The sequence below is a fragment of the Vipera berus genome (assembly GCF_964194415.1).
Source record: "Vipera berus genome assembly, chromosome: 6".
In the NCBI taxonomy this organism is placed as follows: domain Eukaryota; kingdom Metazoa; phylum Chordata; class Lepidosauria; order Squamata; family Viperidae; genus Vipera; species Vipera berus.
Window position 1 is genome coordinate 45,552,644 of NC_138208.1, and position 20,545 is coordinate 45,573,188.

General features: G+C 35.4%; 1 protein-coding gene across 2 annotated transcripts in view; it reads left to right on the plus strand.

Annotated features, from left to right (window-relative positions):
- TBC1D15 (TBC1 domain family member 15) overlaps positions 1–20,155 on the plus strand; it is a 41,027-nt gene extending 20,872 nt beyond the window's left edge. For both annotated transcript variants that reach the window (XM_081330968.1, XM_081330967.1), the window contains 9 exons: positions 982–1,085; positions 1,701–1,795; positions 9,573–9,689; positions 10,667–10,767; positions 12,604–12,703; positions 13,188–13,285; positions 16,506–16,622; positions 16,948–17,034; positions 18,850–20,155. In XM_081330968.1, the coding sequence (XP_081187094.1) occupies positions 982–1,085; positions 1,701–1,795; positions 9,573–9,689; positions 10,667–10,767; positions 12,604–12,703; positions 13,188–13,285; positions 16,506–16,622; positions 16,948–17,034; positions 18,850–19,050 (1,020 nt within the window). In that variant the 3' untranslated portion in view covers positions 19,051–20,155. The remainder of the gene's footprint in view (positions 1–981; positions 1,086–1,700; positions 1,796–9,572; positions 9,690–10,666; positions 10,768–12,603; positions 12,704–13,187; positions 13,286–16,505; positions 16,623–16,947; positions 17,035–18,849) is intronic.
- Positions 20,156–20,545: the final 390 nt, after the last annotated feature.

The window sequence follows — 20,545 nt, forward strand, 5'->3', positions numbered from 1 at the left end:
GCTGCAATCTCACTATTTTTGTCATAATAAGGGCACATTTAACTTTTTTCCCCAAATCTACATTTTTATATAAAGACTTAAGTTGTATTCATTTTATCATTCATACAAAAGATATATTGCGGAGGGAATGTGCTCTGAAATATAGAGATGAAATATCAGTAAAAGATGGGACATAAACAATTGACAACATCTATTCGTCTATCTCCATACCACTTGAACAGCTGCCTAAATCTTTCAAAGCAAAAACAAAACTTCCTTTGTTACTGTGCTTCATAGTAATTTTTAAATAAATTTTAAATCACTGAAATGGTTTGATAACTGTATCAACTGTAGGAAGTAATAGCAATAGCACTTAGAGTTATGTACCACTTCACAGTGCTTTACAGCCATTTCTAAGTGGTTTACAGAGTGAGCATATTCCCCCCAATAATCTGGGTCCTCATTTTACTGACCTCGGAAGGATTGACGGCTGAATCAACCTTGAGCCCGTGAGACTCAAACTGCCGAACTGCTGACAGTTGGTAGTCAACAGAATTAGCCTGCATTACTGCATTCTAACCACTGCGCCACCACAGCTCCAACATTACTTATAGAGGATTCTCAGTCTAAAAACTGATGATACAAGCCAAGGAAAACCAAAGAGGTAGGTGACAGAGAGACATAATATGGAAACCAAGTGTTGGAAGGACAGACCATTAATTTTTTATTAGCAAAGAGTTTTGCAAAATTAAGTCTGGGAAACCAAAATGAGTAATATTATTAACAAGATAGAAAATTAGCCTACTTATGAGACTATAAGAATCACCTTGACTATCTTACAAGCAATGAAACAAAGGACTTTGAGCAAAAAACCAGAGAAATTGTAAGAAGCAATTAAGGATGGTAGTGGTACCCTTATAGAATGGCTTGGTTTCTTTGTTCCTGGTCTTCATGTTTTATTTAAAGGGTCCAGTCTTATCTTTACTTTTTTTTCCTTCCAAGGGTCTTTGTCATGCTTTGAGGAAGGAAGTGTGGAAATTCCTGTTGGGTTACTATTCATGGAATACTACCAGGGATGAGAGGACAAGTATGCAGAAAAGGAAAACGTAAGCATGATATATTGAAACAGTGACATGGCAGTAACACGTTTAAACATCAGCAAAATTGTGGTGGCTGGATGTCATGTCTTTCTGCAGGATTGGGGAAGATGGCTAAAGTTAGCAGACTAATGACATTATGAGTGGTTGCACTGAGATTTGGGCACATGTGAAGTTGAAGATTTGCACACTTATTTTATTTTGTTAATTATCTTGGCGTAATGCATGTGTTTATTGTTTGCTGGTTTGCTGCCAAAGTTCTATTGTATTTTTTATGATATCTCTTAGCCCCCAAAAGGAGAAGTGGACCCATTGTCCATTCCTTCACTAAATATGTGCAACCGGGCTTTAGAATCAGGATATCTGTTGTGTGTTTGAAGGACAGCATTTAGTATTATCACCCTAGATTGTTAAGTTACATTTTGTGTTCTTAAAAGAGTTCTATAATTTAAAGAATATGCAAAAGTCATAAAAATATAAATATTATTCTGAGAGAAGTAGTAACTATCAATTACTGGTAGTTACAAATGAAAAATGTGAACTAGCTTTCTTTGTTTTTAATGCTCCATATTTCAAATTACACAATATCTTTATCATGATTTCTGATTTTTTTTAATTCTTCAGGGATGAGTATTTCAGGATGAAGCTTCAGTGGAAATCTGTCAGTGAAGAACAAGAAAAAAGAAACACTAGGCTGAGGGATTACAGAAGTCTTATTGGTAATTTTTAGAAGTATAAAATTCCATACAATACAAATGTTAAAGATAAATGTTTTTTCCTATTATAGGGATAAAAAGTATATATTTTAAAAAGATTATTTCAGTTCATCTGAGTTGTTTTATTCTTTTCCTTTTTCTCTTCACACGTGAAGAGGTAGCTTCCTAAGGAGATACACTATATAAAGTAACAATGTAATGGTCTTCCCAGTCCATTCATGTGTTTTTTATCACAGTTATTTCAGTATGCTAAATTAAACGGGTGTTTTTTTGGTTTGGAATATAAAACAATATCATACGAATTTTAGAAAATGCAAACATTTTAAAAGCTCTATAAGAGGCTCTTCTGCTAGCTTGTTTATTTAATTAATTTATATGGTTTCCCTTTGCCATGTAATCATAGTGGCTAGCAAATAATGACAAATTACAATACCGATAATAAACCAAAAATTATAAATATATTGTACTGAGGACAAATTTATACATTCAAGCAACTGAAATTCACAAAATCTCCTGATCCATTGTCTAGGGCAGACATGTCAAACTCGTGACGTTACATGACGTCGCACGATGTATTGGGATGGTTGTGCCATTGCCGGCAGTGCGGTGGGCGTGGCTTCCTGATGACGCATCCGGCCCGCAGGCTGGCAGTTTGACATCCCTGGTCTAGGGGAAGAGTCAGGTATTTAAAGCCTTTCAAACAAGGCAAGCGGGCCAAAGTCATTTGGATCTCAGGGGGACTTTCGTACCAAAAGACAAGCACTGAGACAGAAAAGGCATGTCTCCTGGGTCCTGCAAGATGACACTGCTTGAGTGATGGGACCTGGACTATGCCAACCCTGTGAAATCTTATTTCAGGTGGAACCAATATTATGCAAACATTTGCATAAAGACAACACTTTTTTTGGCAGTAGGTTGCCGTGAAAATCAGATTATGATGATGTGAATTATATGGCATATTCAGTAGCAGCAAAGTATATAAACACTCAGCAAAGCAATAATTAAGCTACATGATACAAGAAAGTTTCCCACTGATATCATCTGATGTCAGAATAAGAGTCACTTTGTTGTAATGCTTAAGTCATAGGCTAGAACCCAGTACACCATGAGTTATAATTCTGTTTTAGGCACAAAGCCAGCTGGATAATCTAGGACCAGTAACTTTCACCCTTAAGAAGGAAGCAATATTGACTTCCGGTTTTGACATCGTGGTAAGAAGACGTAGGGAAGCAGGGCTCTGCCTCCTGCACCTGATTTCTTCCTGCTGGGGACCCGAAAAGGGCCTGAAGTCGCCCCGGAGAGGCGATGAAACAAGAGGGGACTCTTGTAGATCGCAGGGAGACAGCGGTTGACTCGCTTGATCCAAGGAAGCCCTCAGAACCGATAGGAGAAAGACTGGCTCCACCCATGCAGCCAGTCGGAAGCTGCTGACTTCCGGAGAAAAAAAGCAGTATTTTTTTTAAATGTTTCTTGGAGACTATCGGAGCAAAACTTAAGGGGAAAAAAAACTTTTTTGGTTGGAAAATCACAAAACGGATACCTAATGACATGACAAAAAAAGAACTACACCAAACTATTTTGTCTGGAGTGAGGGAACTTGGCCGGATGACCAGACATAGATAACAGACTAAACCCCTTGATGTTTCTAAACTTCATAACATTGTAGGTTGCAGCTGGAAAAAGAGAAAAACCTTTTGGGCTGTCTTTTCTGTAGGACTGATTACAACTAAAACTACAAACTATTTTGAAACCATCTGGCTTCCTTGGATTACGAATATTGTTTGACCTGCAATTTTATAAACTATTTAGAGACAGACTGAATGGCAAGGAACTATCTACAGTAAGACATTTTGGATTATAATTTTGGCAGATTGGCATCTTTGGATTTTGGGACACATGGTTAGAGCTGGAGTCAGAAGATAGAAGTGGATTATAAACTTTTTTCCCTCATTTTTTCTTTTTTCCTTTTTTGTCTTTTCCCTTTTGTTTCCCCCCCCTCTTTTTCTTCTTGTTGTCTGGGGAGCCTATTGGATTATAAACTTTTAGTTTCAGAACTACTTAAGGACAGTGGAAGCTTAACTGTTGGTGATTTTCTTAGGAGAAGGCTCTATTGACTATTAATTTTGAATAGTAGGACCTTGCGGATTAGAAATTTTCACTGAACGATAATCTTGGATTTTGGACAACTTCTCTGGAAGTGAGCCCCACAAACAGAATTGGATTACAAAATTTATTTTTTTCCTCTTTTTTGTTCTCCCTTCTTTTTCAGGGAGTTTATTGGACTGTAGAGACTATAGAAAAGAACTATAAGAGTTATTTAAGACAAATTTAAATGATATATTGTGATATTGAATACAAGATTAATGGTTTGGTATAAGGCGGAAAAGTATTAGAGTTGATAAAAAATTTGGGGAGTGGAATTAAAAATGAGTGTTCTAAATTTAGCTAAAACTGGCAAGAAAACACCCACAGCCCCGTCCTCCAGCTCTGCAAGCCCTGTATATCAGAGATTGATCGAATCAGTGCTTCAACAAGGAAAAATCTTATCAATTTCTGGAAGGAGATGCAAGTGGCATTATAAGCAATCCAAGAGGCAATCTTCTCTCACAAAGAAAGGAAAAAACATGAGACAAAAGACAACTTTGAGAAAATGAATCAAGAAATTTGTAACATAAACTCTTAAGTAGAAAGCTTCTGACAGATGGTTACAAAGAATGAACAAAGAATTCAGAAAATAGAAGACAAGTCAGTAGAGACTGATCAGAAGATGGAAGAAATAAAAGATGAATATCAGAAGCTGATGCAGGCAAATAGAGAATTGGAAGACTCAATGGCAGTTTTGGAAATGGAAAAGGCATCTTATTTTTTAAGATTTCAAAACGTAATGGAGGACAAAGAAGGGGATCTCGCGGATTTAATGACAGAGCTATTGGCTGAAGCACTGAAAATTGGGAAACAGGAAATGGAAGGAGAGATAGACCAGATATTTCAAGTCAATTCAAGCTATGTGAGGAGAAATAAAGTACATAAAGTACAGAGAAGTACATGTTAGATTTGTCAAAAATCTATAAGAGATGAGGTATTGAGAAGAGTAAGAGATGATCCTCTGCATTATAAAGAAAAGGAAATTGTAGTACTAAAGCAGATCCCCAGAAGGATAAGAGATTCAAGAAGAGAATACCAATTCTTGACCAGAAAACTAATTGAAAAAGGAGTGAACTTCAGATGGCTGATTCCGGAAGGGATTTTAATTAATAGGGACATGAAAAGATACAGATTGGACACTGCACTCAAGGCAAAGGAATTTTATGAGAGATACAAAGCTTTTTGGGAAGGGGAAAACCCGGAATTTCATGCAGAGAGAGAAGCAAAAAAACAGGAAAAGATAGCAATGGAAGGATCAGCCAAACCAAGGGAAGAAGAAGAAACAGAATACACAAACATAGAAGAAGGGGCAAAAGCAAGAGAACAAAGACAGATAAGGACAACTAGGAGAATAACACCTAAACATAATTGAAGAAGATGGAGAAGGAAAATGGGATACTTTCAATGAATATAAATGGATTGAAGTCTCACGCAAAAAGGAAAAAAATCTTTGCACAGTTACGAAAATTAAAAATGGATATAGTCTGTCTCCAAGAAACACATATTAAAAGACATCATTACTGTTAAAACAACCAAAAATTGGGAAACTTCACACTAGCACAACAAAAGAAAAGAGGAATAGCTTTATATGTCAAAGAGACAATGAATCCCAAACAAATTTATGCAGATGAAGAGGGAAGAATATTAATGGTGGAAATAATGATAAATCAAAAACAAATTGATTATAGGAATATATGCTCCTAATAACAAACAAGAAGAATTTTATCAAAAGTTACACAAAAAATAGTGGAATTGGAATATCAAAACATTTGTTTAATGGGAGACTTTAATGCAATAATAGATGGAAAGCTGGGCTACAGAAGTACCAAAACAGGGAAAAAAGGAAGGAATACACTACCTAAGATTTTCTTTAAAATGGCAGAAATATGTATACAGGATATATGGAGAGAAAAGAACCCCCCAAAATCGCAATATACATTTTACTCAGGCACAAATCATGGTCTAGAATTGATATGATATGGATGTCCCCTGAATTAAGCACGGTTATTCAAGAGATTGAGATAGAAACCAATATATGGGCAGACCATAATCCATAAAGATGACTTGGAGAGGAGCTAAGAAAAAAATAAGATGGTTTCTGAATCTTTACTGAAAGAGAAAGAATTTATACAAATAGCAACAAAGGAAATGGAATTTTTCTTTAAAATAAAAAAGAGACATCACTTCAAAATGTGTGGGATACAGCTAAAGCATACTTTAGAGGTTTAGCTACAACTTACATGGCGAAAAAGAATAAAAAAATGCAACAACGAACAAAGTTAAAGGAGGGATTTATAAAATTGAAATTGGATCTACAAAGAGATCCACAAAAGAAAATTCTTAAAAAGCAAATGGAAATAATAAAACGTAAATTAAACCTAGCAGAGGCTGAAAAAATGGCCCAACAAATTAAAAGGGCAAAACAAAACTTTTTTGAAAATGCTAGTAAACTGGGTAGGTGGTTAGCAAACAAATTGAAAAAAGAAAGAAAAAAATTGATAAACAAACTGCAAGATTCAAAAGGCGATTTACAATTCCAAAATGACTATAATAAAAAAAATAAAGGCTTTTACGAGACACTTTATGACACAAGAAATTTTGCAAGAAAAAATAAGCAATACATAAAAAAAGCTGACACCAAAAATCTCAGAGAATATCCAAAATATGATAAATGAAAAAATATCAATGATGGAGGTAATGGAGGCCATAAAAACGCAAAAAAATAATAAGACCCTGAGTCCAGATGGGCTACCTGCAGAGTTTTATAAATGCCTACAAGATACATTAAGCCCATTAATGAAAAAACTATGTAACGAGGTACTTTTAGAGGCTAAAATGCCAAATACTTGGACAGAAACTAATATTACTTTAATACAGAAAGAAGACTCAGACTTGACACAGATAAAAATTATAGACCAATATCTCTATTAAATGTGGATTATAAAATTTTTGCTTCAATAATAGCAGAAAGATTAAAGAGATTCTAATTGAATTTATAAGGGACGCGGTGGCTCAGTGGGTTAGGACGCTGAGCTTGTCGATCGGAAGGTCGGCAGTTTGGCGGGTCGAATCCCCAGTGCCGCGTAACAGAGTGAGCGCCTGTTACTCGTCCCAGCTTCTGCCAACCTAGCAGTTCGAAAGCACGTAAAAATGCAAGTAGAAAAATAGGGACCACTCCGGTGGGAAGGTAACAGCGTTCCGTGCGCCTTTGGTGTCTAGTCATGCCGGCCACATGACCACGGAGATGTCCTCGGACAAGCGCTGGCTCTTCGGCTTTGAAACGGAGATGAGCACCGGCCCCTAGAGTCGGAAACGACTAGCACGCATGTGCGGGGGAATCTTTACCTTTACCTTTTTAATTGAATTTATATACACATACCAAAACCGATTTTTACCTAAGAGACAAAAAACAATTTAAGAATGATTTTAGACACCTTGGAATACTATGAAATGCATCCAGGGAAGCAAATGGCCCTAATATTCCTAGATTCACAGAAGGCTTTTGATAACATAAACTGGCAATTCAACAACTAAATGAAATGGATTTTGGAGAAAACTTTATAAATACAATTAAAATAGTATCAGACAAATAGCTAAAATAATCGTAAATGGAGATTTTACAGAAAACTTTAACATTAAAAAAGGCACAAGACAAGGATGTCCATTATCCCCATTATTATTTATATTAACGTTGGAAGTTTTAATAGAAATGTTAGGCAATACTCAGAAATTAAAGGAATGAAGGTAAAAAGATGAAAAATATAAACTACAAGCATTTGTGGATGGCTTGGTTTTCATATTAGAAGAGCCTCAAGCTTCTGAAAAAGGTAGAAGAATTTGGAGAAGTGGCAGGACTGAAAATAAATAGAGAAAAGACCAAAGTGATAAACAAAAACCTTACAAATAAACAAAAAAAATCAATTGTCAGAAAAAACAGATCTTCCGATAGTTAAGAAAGTTAAATACCTGGGGATATACTTAACGGCAAGATGTGCAACAATAAAAGAAGACAACTGTGCAAAACTATAAATCAAATAAAACTAGACCTGGATAAATGGAAAAACTTACAAATTAGGAAGAAGATGAATATCTTACCAAAATTACTCTTCTTATTTCAAACAATACCTATAAAATTGGGTGTTTTTTAATGAACTAAATACATTGATCTTGAAATTTATTTGGCAAGGAAAAACAGCCAGAATTAGATTGAAAATGCTGCAAGAAAATGGCGGATTTGGGCTGCCAGATTGGGCCCTATACTATCAAGCATCTGCACTAACGTGGATAAAAGAATGGATAACCCTTAGACATAAAAGATTACTATACCTAGAAGGGCACGGCCTGCAACTTGGATGGCATGCCTTCCTATGGTATGGGAAGAATAAAATTCATAGATACTTTCAAAACCACTATAAGAAATGCACTTCTTTTAGAATGGGAAAAGGTAAAAGTGAAAATTTACATGAAAATACCTGGATGGTTTTCAACAATGGAAGCGTTTGTTCACCCAAACCTAATTAACAATGAGCAAATTGTGACTTATAAAGACAAGAACTAGGCAAGAACTAGAAGAACAGGGTATTGATCTACCTTGGTGGCCACACCTGCAAATTCAAATGAGATATGGAAAAAATGTTAAAACATCTGGATTCTATAAAGAACAGACGGCTCTTTCAGCCGTCTCCTGCGGCTCCCAGTCCTCTGCCATGTACAGTCCCAAAAAAAAGTGGGACTAAAAAAGTTCAATCAATTCAAATATGCAGGGTAGGTGCATATCTCGCCTTGGCTCCACTCTTCAGTCAAACCCTGTTCTGCACATGCACGCATGTACGCACATGTGCACACATTTTTTGTGGCTCCCAGTTTTTCCTTTTGTGAGGGAACCAGTTCTGAGTGGCTCTTTCACTGTTTCAGGTTGCTGACCCCTGACCTAGAGTTTGAGTCACATTTAACATATTTAAAGTGGATCCCAATAAAGTCTGTTTCATTGATTTTTTTTGTTTTAATCACAATTTCCTATAAAATGTAGCATTTAGAAAGTGTTTGAAAATTTGTTTACAGGTAATCCTCAACTTAAGACTGGTCACTTAGTAACTGTTTAAAATTATGATGGTTCCCCCAATGGCTGTTCAAGACCCAATTTTGAACTTTCAGCATCGTTTCCCCCCCCCCCCTTACATGACTGCATTTTGGGTAGTCAGCAGCTGTCCTGCATTTCTGGCTATTTGCAGTGCCCTGTAGTCATGTGACTGATTTACAATAGTTTTGATGAAAATAGGTTTTTACTTCCAGTTTCCAGGAAAAACTGCCCCATGGTTAATAGTGGTTTCACTAAATGACTGTGGTATTTGCTTAACACTGTGAAAAAGAGTCTGTTCACATGATGGTCACCCACCTTATGACTGTCACAAATTACAGCTGTAATTGCCAGGTTCAATTTTAACTCAAGAACTACCTATATTAGAAATAATTTTGAGATATATTTTTTTATTTCAAATACTATATTTTTAACAGCTGTTTTAATGCCTTTCTTTTGCTAGCTATTTCAAGTTCAGCACAGTGTTAAAAATGGAAATTCAAGATATAGTCTTCAGACTGTTTTGAAAATTCATTAAATCTATGCTTTTTTTTCTAGAAAAGGATGTAAACCGGACAGATAGAACAAATAAATTTTATGAGGGTCAAGATAACCCTGGACTGATACTGCTTCATGACATTTTGATGACCTATTGTATGTATGACTTCGATCTGGGTAAGTAAAGCTTTATCTTTTATTGACCCTGTGAAGTATTATTTCTTGAAATGAATCAAAGACAGTCTGATGTATTCAATCTTAAATTTTTAATTTAGAGAGAAATAAGAAAGAGTGAATTATATTAGGTAACATCTTAAAATGCAGAATATCTCTATAGTATATTTCTATTTTAACCTGTCATGAAGGAGGTCCAATACTATTAAGCATACTTTTAATACTGTATAACGTCTATTAAAAACTACTGTAAGTTTTTAAAATGTATTTATTTCTATATCTCCATTTGTGTCTGTTTATCTGTGTGTTTATGTGTGTATTACCGTGTTTCCCCAAAAGTAAGGCCTACCCCAAAAATAAGCCCTAATTTTGGGGTGAGGCGCACACTTAAAAACCAAGCTAGGACAAGGGTGGGTGGGTGGAGCTGCCCCCCACACCCCCCACACCTACCTTGCAGCCAGGCCTCTCCTCACCAGCCCTCTTCTTCTGCGGTGTCTTCTGCAGCCAGGCCTGCATTTCTCACTCACAGGCCTTTCCGGATGGCCTGTGCAGCTATGGATTCAATCCATAGCTTGGTTCTGCAAGACATCTGCAGCCAAGTACCGAGCTATGGATTGAATCCATAACTCAGTACTCGGCTGCATAGGCCTTCCTAAAAGGTCTGACAGCAAAATGCAGTCCAGAGTGCAGCTGCAGAATGAAGCTGCTCCTTTGGCTAGAAGAAGTAGACTTGCTGTGCGGGGTTGTCCGTGCAGGAGGTAAGTAAGACATCCCCCGAAAATAAGACCTGATGCCTGTTTTGGAGGCCAAAAAGAAAAAAAGACCTGGTCTTATTTTCGGGGAAACATGGGTATGTATGTATGTATGTATGTATGTATGTATGTTTGTATAGATGGATGTCTTTTCTAAGTATTTGTTCTTAGTTCCAGAATTTGAGAAAAGTGAAATGTTCAACAATTCATTTTTCCTTTTCTTTTAAGGATATGTTCAGGGAATGAGTGACTTACTTTCACCTATTTTATATGTGATGGAGAATGAAGTGGAAGCTTTCTGGTGCTTTGCATTGTACATGGATCAAATGGTAAAGATTTTCATCTTCTGTATTATTGTTCTATTAAGACTGGAAAATATTTCCTTATGTCACCTTCTCTGATTCTTTGTATTATATTTCTTGGTAGTGTATTCAGACATAATGTGTTAAAATTGCTGCAATATATGAATTTAGAAGCAGATAGAATAATCTGAATTGTACCTATATAGTGAAAGTACAAAAATGGCTTTTTTAAAGGAGACGGTACATATAATTTGTGTCTTATGACTTTTCAATTAGTAACTTGAATCTGGTTGTACCTTCCATTGTAGTTGATCATTGTTACATCTGTATTTAAGTCTAAGAGCTATTACCTCATTTTTTTGTTCTCTTCCCTACTGAGCTATTTTCTCAGGTGTCATTTAAATTATAAACTGGTAGATGGCAGTTCTTGGATTTTGCCAAACATTTGTAAGCTGTTCTGGGTCTCTGTGTCTGAATAATAGAGTAAAATACTTAGAATATCTGAAATTGGACATAGTAATGCATTAAATGCTTGTTCACAAGGATTTTGAACATCTACATCAACACACATACACGCACATGCACACACACATGCACACACACAGGTATAGGTATATCTCGTGTGTGTGTGTGTGTGTGTGTGTGTATGTATGTGTGTGTGTGAATGTGAATGAATGCACACATGTCTTCTACATGCCGTTTCCATTTAAGCCAGCAATTCAGCATAATCAGTGGACTTTTGTGTTCATTGTAATGCTGATAATTATTTATCAAGCCCAATGTACATGTAATAATACTAACCTCTATAATCTATTACTGTTATTTATCCCAATTATTTCCAGAATATAGCTGTCATACGTTTGTGTACACATATATAACTTCATTGAATTTACATACATGGACAGCCATATTTCAGGGACTTGAATTAATTAATTGTTTTAACTGATTTTAAGTTTTGTATGTTATGCTTTTAATTTTCCTTGTAAACCGCCCTGAGTCCTACGGGAATAGGGCGGTATATAAATTTAAAATAAATAAATAAATAAATATGTGAATACATCTGGACAGGGCTTATGACAACTCACCACAGCTAACTTACCACAGCCAACTTGTCACACCAACTTGCTGTGGGAGAACTTGCCATGGCCAACTCTCCACGGGGCAACTCACCGCAGAAGAAGAGTTATACTAATATTGAAGAAATAGTGAAATAGAATCCTTAAAGGAAACCAAAAGAGGGACAAAATGAAATGTGAATGGCAAAAGTTAAAATAATTTTTTAAATTATTTTAAATAATTAAATTGAATTATTGAATTGTCCTGTGCAGTGAGTTGTCCCGTAGTGAATTGGCCATGGCCAGTTGTCTGTGTTGAGTTGACTGGTGAGTTGGCCGCGGCGAGTTGTTCCATTCTGCCTGGCACATATGGTACAATCTGTTTAGAAACAGATGGAAATAGCTACACATCATAGTTTTCATTTCATGTTTCTATTGAATTAAATTATCATATCAACTGTAAGATTAACCTATCCTTGACACCCTTCCAATGTCTTCTCTCAAAACATGGTTGTGTCACCAGACCTGGGAACCTCAAGGAAATGGCAATTTGATGAGATTGTTGCATTGTCTTTAACATCAATTGTATCCAATATCTTGTTACCAATAACACTGTTGATGCCTTTTAATTATAGTTTTTAACTTTTGGATTTTATTATTGTTTTTATGTAAGCTACATAGAGTTGCTTTATTGTGAGATGTGGCTATATAAATGTGATAAACAAACAATTAAAACCAGAATTAGATTTAAACTTAAATACATTTAGGTTTCTGAGCATTCACATAAAATATTCTGTTTATCATCAAGCATCAAAATTTTGAAGAGCAAATGCAAGGTATGAAGACACAGTTAATTCAACTGAGCACTTTACTTCGCCTATTAGATAGTGGATTCTGCAACTATTTGGGTATGTATACATTTTTTTAAAAAAAAGTTACTCTGTATTTCTTTACACCATCTTCTTGCATCAGTTATTTTCTTAGTTTTTAGAATCTTTGGTTTTTAGATAACAACCTTCTTTATGCATAATTTTGACCCAATTGTTTTTAACCATGGTTTGTAGAGCAAGCCATCCTGGTTCACACATTTCTAACCCTAAAAAGCAGTCTTTATGCCCTAGTGTTAAATGTGATTCAGATGGCTGTTTCAGTCTATGTGTTTTATTCTATTTGCATTTATAGTTAAAATAACTAGGTATAACTTTGGATATTAATGGTTAGATTTTTGTCCTGAACTAACGATGAAACAGTTGTGGCAGTATTATATAAATTATTATGTTTCTTCATAGCGTGATCATTTTACCCAAGAATTTCTCTTCAGTTGTCTTTTATTGTGAAGTTAAAATAGTCTTCTAAGAGGATTTATGGATGTATTTCCCCCCATTTATTTAGAATCTCAAGATTCAGGCTATCTTTATTTTTGTTTCCGATGGCTTCTAATAAGATTTAAAAGAGAATTTAATTTTCAAGATATTCTTCGCTTATGGGAGGTAAGAACAATAGTGTTTTATGGCAACATTTAACTTTTGATGCTCAATTAGAATGTTCAGGTTTTTAAAAATATACTGAATAGTTCTTAATAGCGCAGAATACAGTTTTAAGAAAATCTAATGAACAGTGCATAAAGTTCTTTAGTCACACCAGCATGATACATCAATATCTCAAAAAGCAAATGGTCTTGGATTCATTTTTGTATGGATCTGGAATTTTAAGGGGAAAAGTGGGTGCTTTAAGTACCTGCAAACCTCTGCTCCTTAACATTATCCTTTCTCACATATACTCAAACAGCAAAAACAAACAAATTGAAAAAGCCAAAATCTTTGACATGGAAGATTTTTTTCTAACCCTATTGCCACTTTGCACACCAGAAGGTAACAGTCCTGTTAGAAGGGTTTGCTTTTATAGTTTTTGTAAAAATGATGATCATGACTTCATATTTTATATGGAAAATAATTTTATCATTAAAATGAATAAGTTAAAACATACACAGTATAGAAAAATTACATAGAGGACACTCAAGATACAGATACTGTGGAGTTTTGTAAAGAAAAATAATAAGATTTATGCATACATTGGGATCAACACTTTCAAAACCAATCCCTCTCCCCCCCAAAAATCTAATATTTTAGGTTTTTTTAATCACATGAAATGGAAAACATTTCTAGCTGAAGAACAGAAACTGGAAAGAATCATGTTTTTTTTGGAATAACTTCACACACACACACACACACACACACACACACACACCTATAGCCATTTATCCTTGGATCTGAGCTGGGGCAGGAACGAGAGTTCACCCCATTGTGTGGCGCTCAGATCTCGAACTTGTTGTTTTAGCACTCCATTATTAGCAGCATAATTTTTATTAGATTTTTAAAAATTAAAATATTTATTCATTTATTACAAGTGGTGTAGTGGTCTAGTAATGAAGACATTCACCTGCCACCTGGAAGGTTGAGAGCTCAATCCTAGGTAGTAGCGGATGTTTCTCTCCTAGGGCTCAAAGAAAAAAATATCTGTTGTAACTTCCACATGGTGTTTGGAAGGGCATCCGGCTAGTATGCCTCAACTCTACCCTGAATTAAGGGATTACAGGGTCATAAAAGTGATTTTTTAAAAATTTATTCATTTATTAAATAGTGTATCCCAAGATAAACATGGAAAGAGATGAGATAATGTCCCATTTGTAAAAAAAATAAAAAGAGACAAAGACTGCTGAGATGTCAAATGTCAGGAGCAAACATGAGAAATATTAATGAAAGGGTCTAATTCCTGGACACTTGCTTTTTACATTATCAGGATTCTTGTTTTTTGTTTTTTTCTTCTAGTAAGGAATATATAGATTCATTCTTAGCCATGCTGAAGTAGTTTTGTTTCCTGACAGTCTACAGCAGACATGTCAAACTCGCGACATCACGTGACGTCGCGCAACGTATCAGAGCTTTTTCGCCATTGCCGACAATGGGGTGGGTGTGGCTTCCCGATGACACGTCTGGCCTGTGGGCCGGCAGTTTGACAACCCTGGTCTACAGTATGTTACTTACTCTATTATGCCAATTTTTGTTTTTGTTCCCTGACTTTCTATAACATGTATTCCCATATAATAACTTTTAAGTCTCATTAGAGATATCTAATTTTAGTTGCAGATGGCTGATGCTAACAGCATATTGATTGCTCTGCCTGTTTTCTTGTCAGGACCTTCAAAGAAAGCTGTAATAAGAAATGAACTATACAGACAAAATATAATTCTCTGCTCATAAATTATATAGATAAGGGTTTCATTAGAACTACCAACATTGAAATAGTCATAGCCTTTAATGAAATCAATAATTAAAAGTTAGCCAACTATTTTTCTTCTGATGTGATTATCTCTCCAGAAAAAATAATAATTTGGTGACTGGATATTATAGATATAATCAGTCTTAAGATGACATGTAAACTGAATGATGATTCAGCTGAAATATCAATATCAAATACAGGCACACACAGATGTTAAAGAAAATATAAGAGATGAACCAATGCAGTAAGGTTTATTTAAAATGAATTGTATTTAATTTTATTTAAAAGATTGGTATGTTTGCCCTTCTTAGAGTACAACTCTTGAGTGGTTCACAACAATAAAATAGTAAAACAGTTGGTATGCAAATTCCATTAACTAGAGAGACAGGATGGACCTTTGGCATGTCAAAAGTTCTCAAAGTGATGGAAATAGTGTGTGGTCGGATTGGAATATTGATGGATGGTTTGAATATCATAAGCATTTACAAGACATAATGTAGCTCTGACCCACTATGATTTTGCAGAGCAATATGTAATAATCCTCTATAAAATCCTCACCCTCATTTTTTAACAACCAAAATGGTGACTTAAAAAATAAATGGATAGAAATATGAATAAATTGTATTGTGTTAAAAATGTAGAGAGGTGAGACATCCGTAATTAAACAACCTTTTTAATAGAAGAAAGTTGTTTATAAAAAGTTATTTATAGACTGAAAATTGTGCGTTTCATATTAATTGACAATACTAAAGGAATACTTTTTATAATTTCATTGGTTCTGGTAGATGGAGAGCCTTCTGTATTTAAGGGAAAAAAATACAGTGTTATTGAAAGCTATGTTCAGAACAGGACATAAACTACAGTATATACAGTACATTGATCTTAGATATTTTTAATTGATATATTAATATGAAATATTCTATTACATTTTTCTAGATAACTACTAACTCTGGATTGCACTCTGCTGACACTATAATTTGTGTTGTCTGTGTGCACATAAATGGTTTACATCAGGGATTTTCAAACGTTTTCCATGCTGTGAAATATACATATTAAAAAAAGTTCTGGAATGCCTGTCAAGAGCCAGAGCTCTTAAGTGATGGAACAATGGCAGCGTTTAAATTACTTTTGTGTGCGGAGGTATAATCTCTCATAGTAGCCCATCAACTTTTCACAGAACCATAGAGCTGCACAAAGCACAGTTTGGAAAACTGGCTTAGAGAATTGGAATCCAGTGTAGATTTCCTATCACTGATGTATAAATACTATTAAAAATATTACTGTAGAAAACTAAAGCATCTACCAAATAATGTTTTACTAACCAAAGAATTACTACTAAGAAGATCTTGATTACTAAAATAAGGCTATTATCTTTTACTAAAATGGCCAGAGTCTTTTCTTTATTTATCAGCAACTTGAATGTTTTACCAGGTGATGTGGACAGATTTGCCTTGTCAGAATTTCCACCTTCTTATATGCTGTGCTATTCTGGAATCTGAAAAACAACAAATAATGGAGAAACATTATGGCTTTAATGAAATACTCAAGGTATCTGTTACGTTGAATTAAATTGAGACTATTTTTCTATCCTTAATGTTTTGGATTTGAAAAATGAATTCCATATTATTCTAGAATAAAAAGTGAGAGAGGATTAATGAATGTAAGTAGTCAACCATAGTTATTCTTTGATGAAAGATGCTCAATGTTGAATTAACAGACATCAAAATTATCAATGGTGAAAGTGTATTAAGTAAGATAACAAGAACTTTTAATAAAAGATGCTGAAGAAGGTATTAATATTCTGAAACATAGATATAAATTAAAAACAACACACTATTTTGAGACCGACCTTTTTTGCTTTATTTTATATTAGCATATCAATGAATTGTCTATGAAAATGGATGTGGATGATGTACTTTGCAAAGCAGAAGCTGTTTCTATGCAGATGATGAATTGCAAGGTAAAAAGTGAAATGCATTTTATAAGCATTCTATGAAGAAATCATGGGTTGTTCCAACTGATCCTTCAAAAGGTGGACATCAGTAGAAGGAATACTTCAGAGTGATTGCCTGTCTTGCTATGGCTTTTCTGTGGCAACTCCCTCTCCCTATTTTACACACATACACACACACACATCCCATTTTTATATTATAACATTGTACACTGTCTAGAGTCCCCGCTAAGGAAGAAATAATCAGTTTAAAAATGTGAAAAATAAAATTAAAACAAACAAATAATTCTTACTTTCAGATTTTACATTTCCTCTGTTAGAAAAATGTAATGGGGTGTGGAATTCCTTGAGATAGAACATTTTTCCCTCCTTTTTTCTTTAACATCAAGATTGTTTGCACACCTGAGACAAGATTAAAGAAAAGCAATAAGCAATAAGGTCGGTCCTCTCTCCCCTCTTGTTCAACATCTATATGAAGCCACTGGGCGAGATCATCCATGGTTTCGGGGTGAGGTATCAATATGTTGATGATACCTAGCTTTTCATCTCCACCCCGAACCAACCCAGTGATGCCCTTGACGTGATGTCCCGCTGCCTGGAAGCGGTACGAATCTGGATGGGGAAGAACAGGCTCCAGCTCAACCTGGCCAAGACTGAGTGGCTTTACGTACCGGCATCTCGTTTAGTCCAAGAGGTTCCATCTTTGGTTATGGGAGGAGAGGTGTTACCTCCTGTTGATAGGGCGCGCAACTTAGGCGTCCTTCTGGATACACGACTCAGTTTTGAAGAGCATATAGGAGTTGTGGCCAGGAGGGCATTTGCCCAGGCTTGCCTGGTGCGCCAGTTGCGCGCCTATCTGGACCGAGATGCTCTGCGTACGGTCACTCATGCACTCGTTACCTCCCGTATAGATTACTGCAATGCTCTCTACATGGGGCTGCCCTTGAAGACCACCCGGAGGCTCCAGTTGGTGCAGAATGCGGCTGCGCGGGTTGTGATGGGAGCATCCCGATACTCCCATATTACACACCTCCTGCGTGAGCTGCATTGGTTACCGGTTGCCCTCTGGATGAGATTTAAGGTGCTGGTTCTTACCTTTAAAGCCTTACATGGCTTAGGCCCAGGATATTTGCAGGACCGTCTGCTGCCAGGAACGACTTCCCATCACCCGGTGCGCTCACACAGGGAGGGCCTCCTCAGGGTGCCGTCGGCTAGACAATGGCTGGTGACCCCCAGGGGGAGGGCCTTCTCTGTGGGAGCGCCGGCCCTGTGGAATCAACTTCCCCTTGAGCTCCGGATGGCCCCGAACCTCCGGTCCTTTCGTCGCGGCCTTAAAACATTTCCATCAGGCTGACCTGGACTGACAATAGGGATTTTTAAAAATGTTTTTAATATTTTATCATTGGGGCTTTAATTTAATTTTTTTAACATTTGTATTATTGTCTTTTATTGTTGTTAGCTGCCCTGAGTCCTTCGGGAGATAGGGCGGCATATAAGTCCCAAAAATAAATAAATAAATATTAATGTGCAGCATTTCCCCTTCTTCGGAAATAATAGGTTCTGTTGCAGTATTGTGACTCCTGGCTATTGTATTTTGTTGCTTGTTTAGAGCTAATTACTACTCATTTTTCCCTATCAAATGACAAGTTGTATGATTCGATACTTCATATATCTACATTTAAAAGTTTATTTCATTTAATTTAGTTCTGCATTAGGAAATCAGGTATCTGTGGGTGAGATATAGTTTCAAACCAGGGTATAATTCGAGAGGAATAACATCCCAACAATCAAAAATAACTTTTTGTCTTTTTTTTTTCTTTAAAGGAATTACCTCAAGAAATTTGTGAAATTTTGGGATTAGAAAATAGTGCTATGACAACACCAGATTCAGATGCTGGGGAAGATGAGGCTGTTGATGGGATGAGTTGCCTTGCATCAGCATCCCCAAATGTTTCTTTGCTTGCTGCCGCCGACAAAAGGAATGAAAGAATTCAACAAGTGATACACACAGACTCCACAAACTAATGCTTGTGTAATTGATTTTATTGTTCAACAGGCAGTTTATTACAACTGTTTTGTTTCAGGCACTTGGGTTGATATTTTGAGTTTGTGTTGATTAAGCTTTAATGAATTGGGAAAGAAATCATGTACTGTAATACTTCTACATCAAAGCTTTACATAACATTATTTTTATAGTTTCTTCTACCAAAATAGCCTTCCGTTTTTCCAGTAACATTCCTTAATACATTTGTATAAAAGTGCATTTCTTTTGTCTTCAGTGAAATGAGAATCAGGCAGTGTGAATGACATGAAATAAAGGGATCTATTTCTTGTACTTTGAAAATACCTGGGCATGGTTAGTTTTTGGATATCATTGAAGTGTTATAACTCTTCTATACTATTTCCTAAGTTAAAGATGGCAACTTCCACAACACACTTTGTAAATGAAAGGATTGAGTTCTTTTTCTAATGTTTACAAAAACGCTAAGTATTTGTGTGGACTGAATGTAGATTTGGAATGAAAATTTCCATTTGTGAAGTCCCTGATCCTTAATTTTGCATAACCCAAGATGGCATTTTCACACCTTTCTTATACATACATACTTATGCATTCAGATGTATGAATATTAAAGGATAACTATTTTTGACTAAAACAACCTTTTTTGGTAATTTAGGCAATTTTGTCCAAATTTTAATATACAGTTCAAGCCTAACTATTTTTGAAAATCATTTTTCTAAATAAGGATAAATGTCTGAATATATTCAGGTTCTCAATATTCTTAGCAAGGTTTTCTTGCTCATTTAATTAATAATGTTTATCTTTGTTTAATAGTAGCATTATTGTTTAATAATAACCAATCTAAATTGCCTTTATATTAGACTAAACATTTTGAAAACAGATAAAAATAAATATGACATTTTAATTTCTTTCCTTTGCTTCTGCCTAAGCTCCCTTTGGCGACAACAAAAAGTGGAGTTTCCTAGGGTAGACTGTAACATGCATATGAGAAAAATGCAAGATTATACTATGTGATTATTTGATGTTTTACAGTAATGTGAAATACAATTTCATGTATTTGTTTCTATTTGAAGAGTATTGTACATATTATTAAATAAATTGCAAAGTTTACTTAAAAGATTTTTAATTAAGACATACTTAGGGGAAAACTGAGGAAAGACTTCCTAAATTTCAAATGTTTGATGAGAAGTATTCAGTTCTTTTATGGCTTAACACTTTGGTTATAAAATATGAGAAGATAGGCTAGCGATGGAAGAAATTAAATTCCCTGTCCTATAGGCATCAGTGGGGTTGTATTCATAAATAAGCAGTTGAATTTTGGTTTTCTGATGATAAACTTGAAAAGACAAATGTACCCTCGTGACATTTGTCAGGATCTAGAAATCCCTTTTTCATAATGACATCCTAATCTGTGTTCTGTCAATAGAAAAGCTGGCTTGCTTTTTCCAATATAATTAAAGGTAGGTGGGTAGCTGTAGGAAAAAGAAAAGGAAATATTAA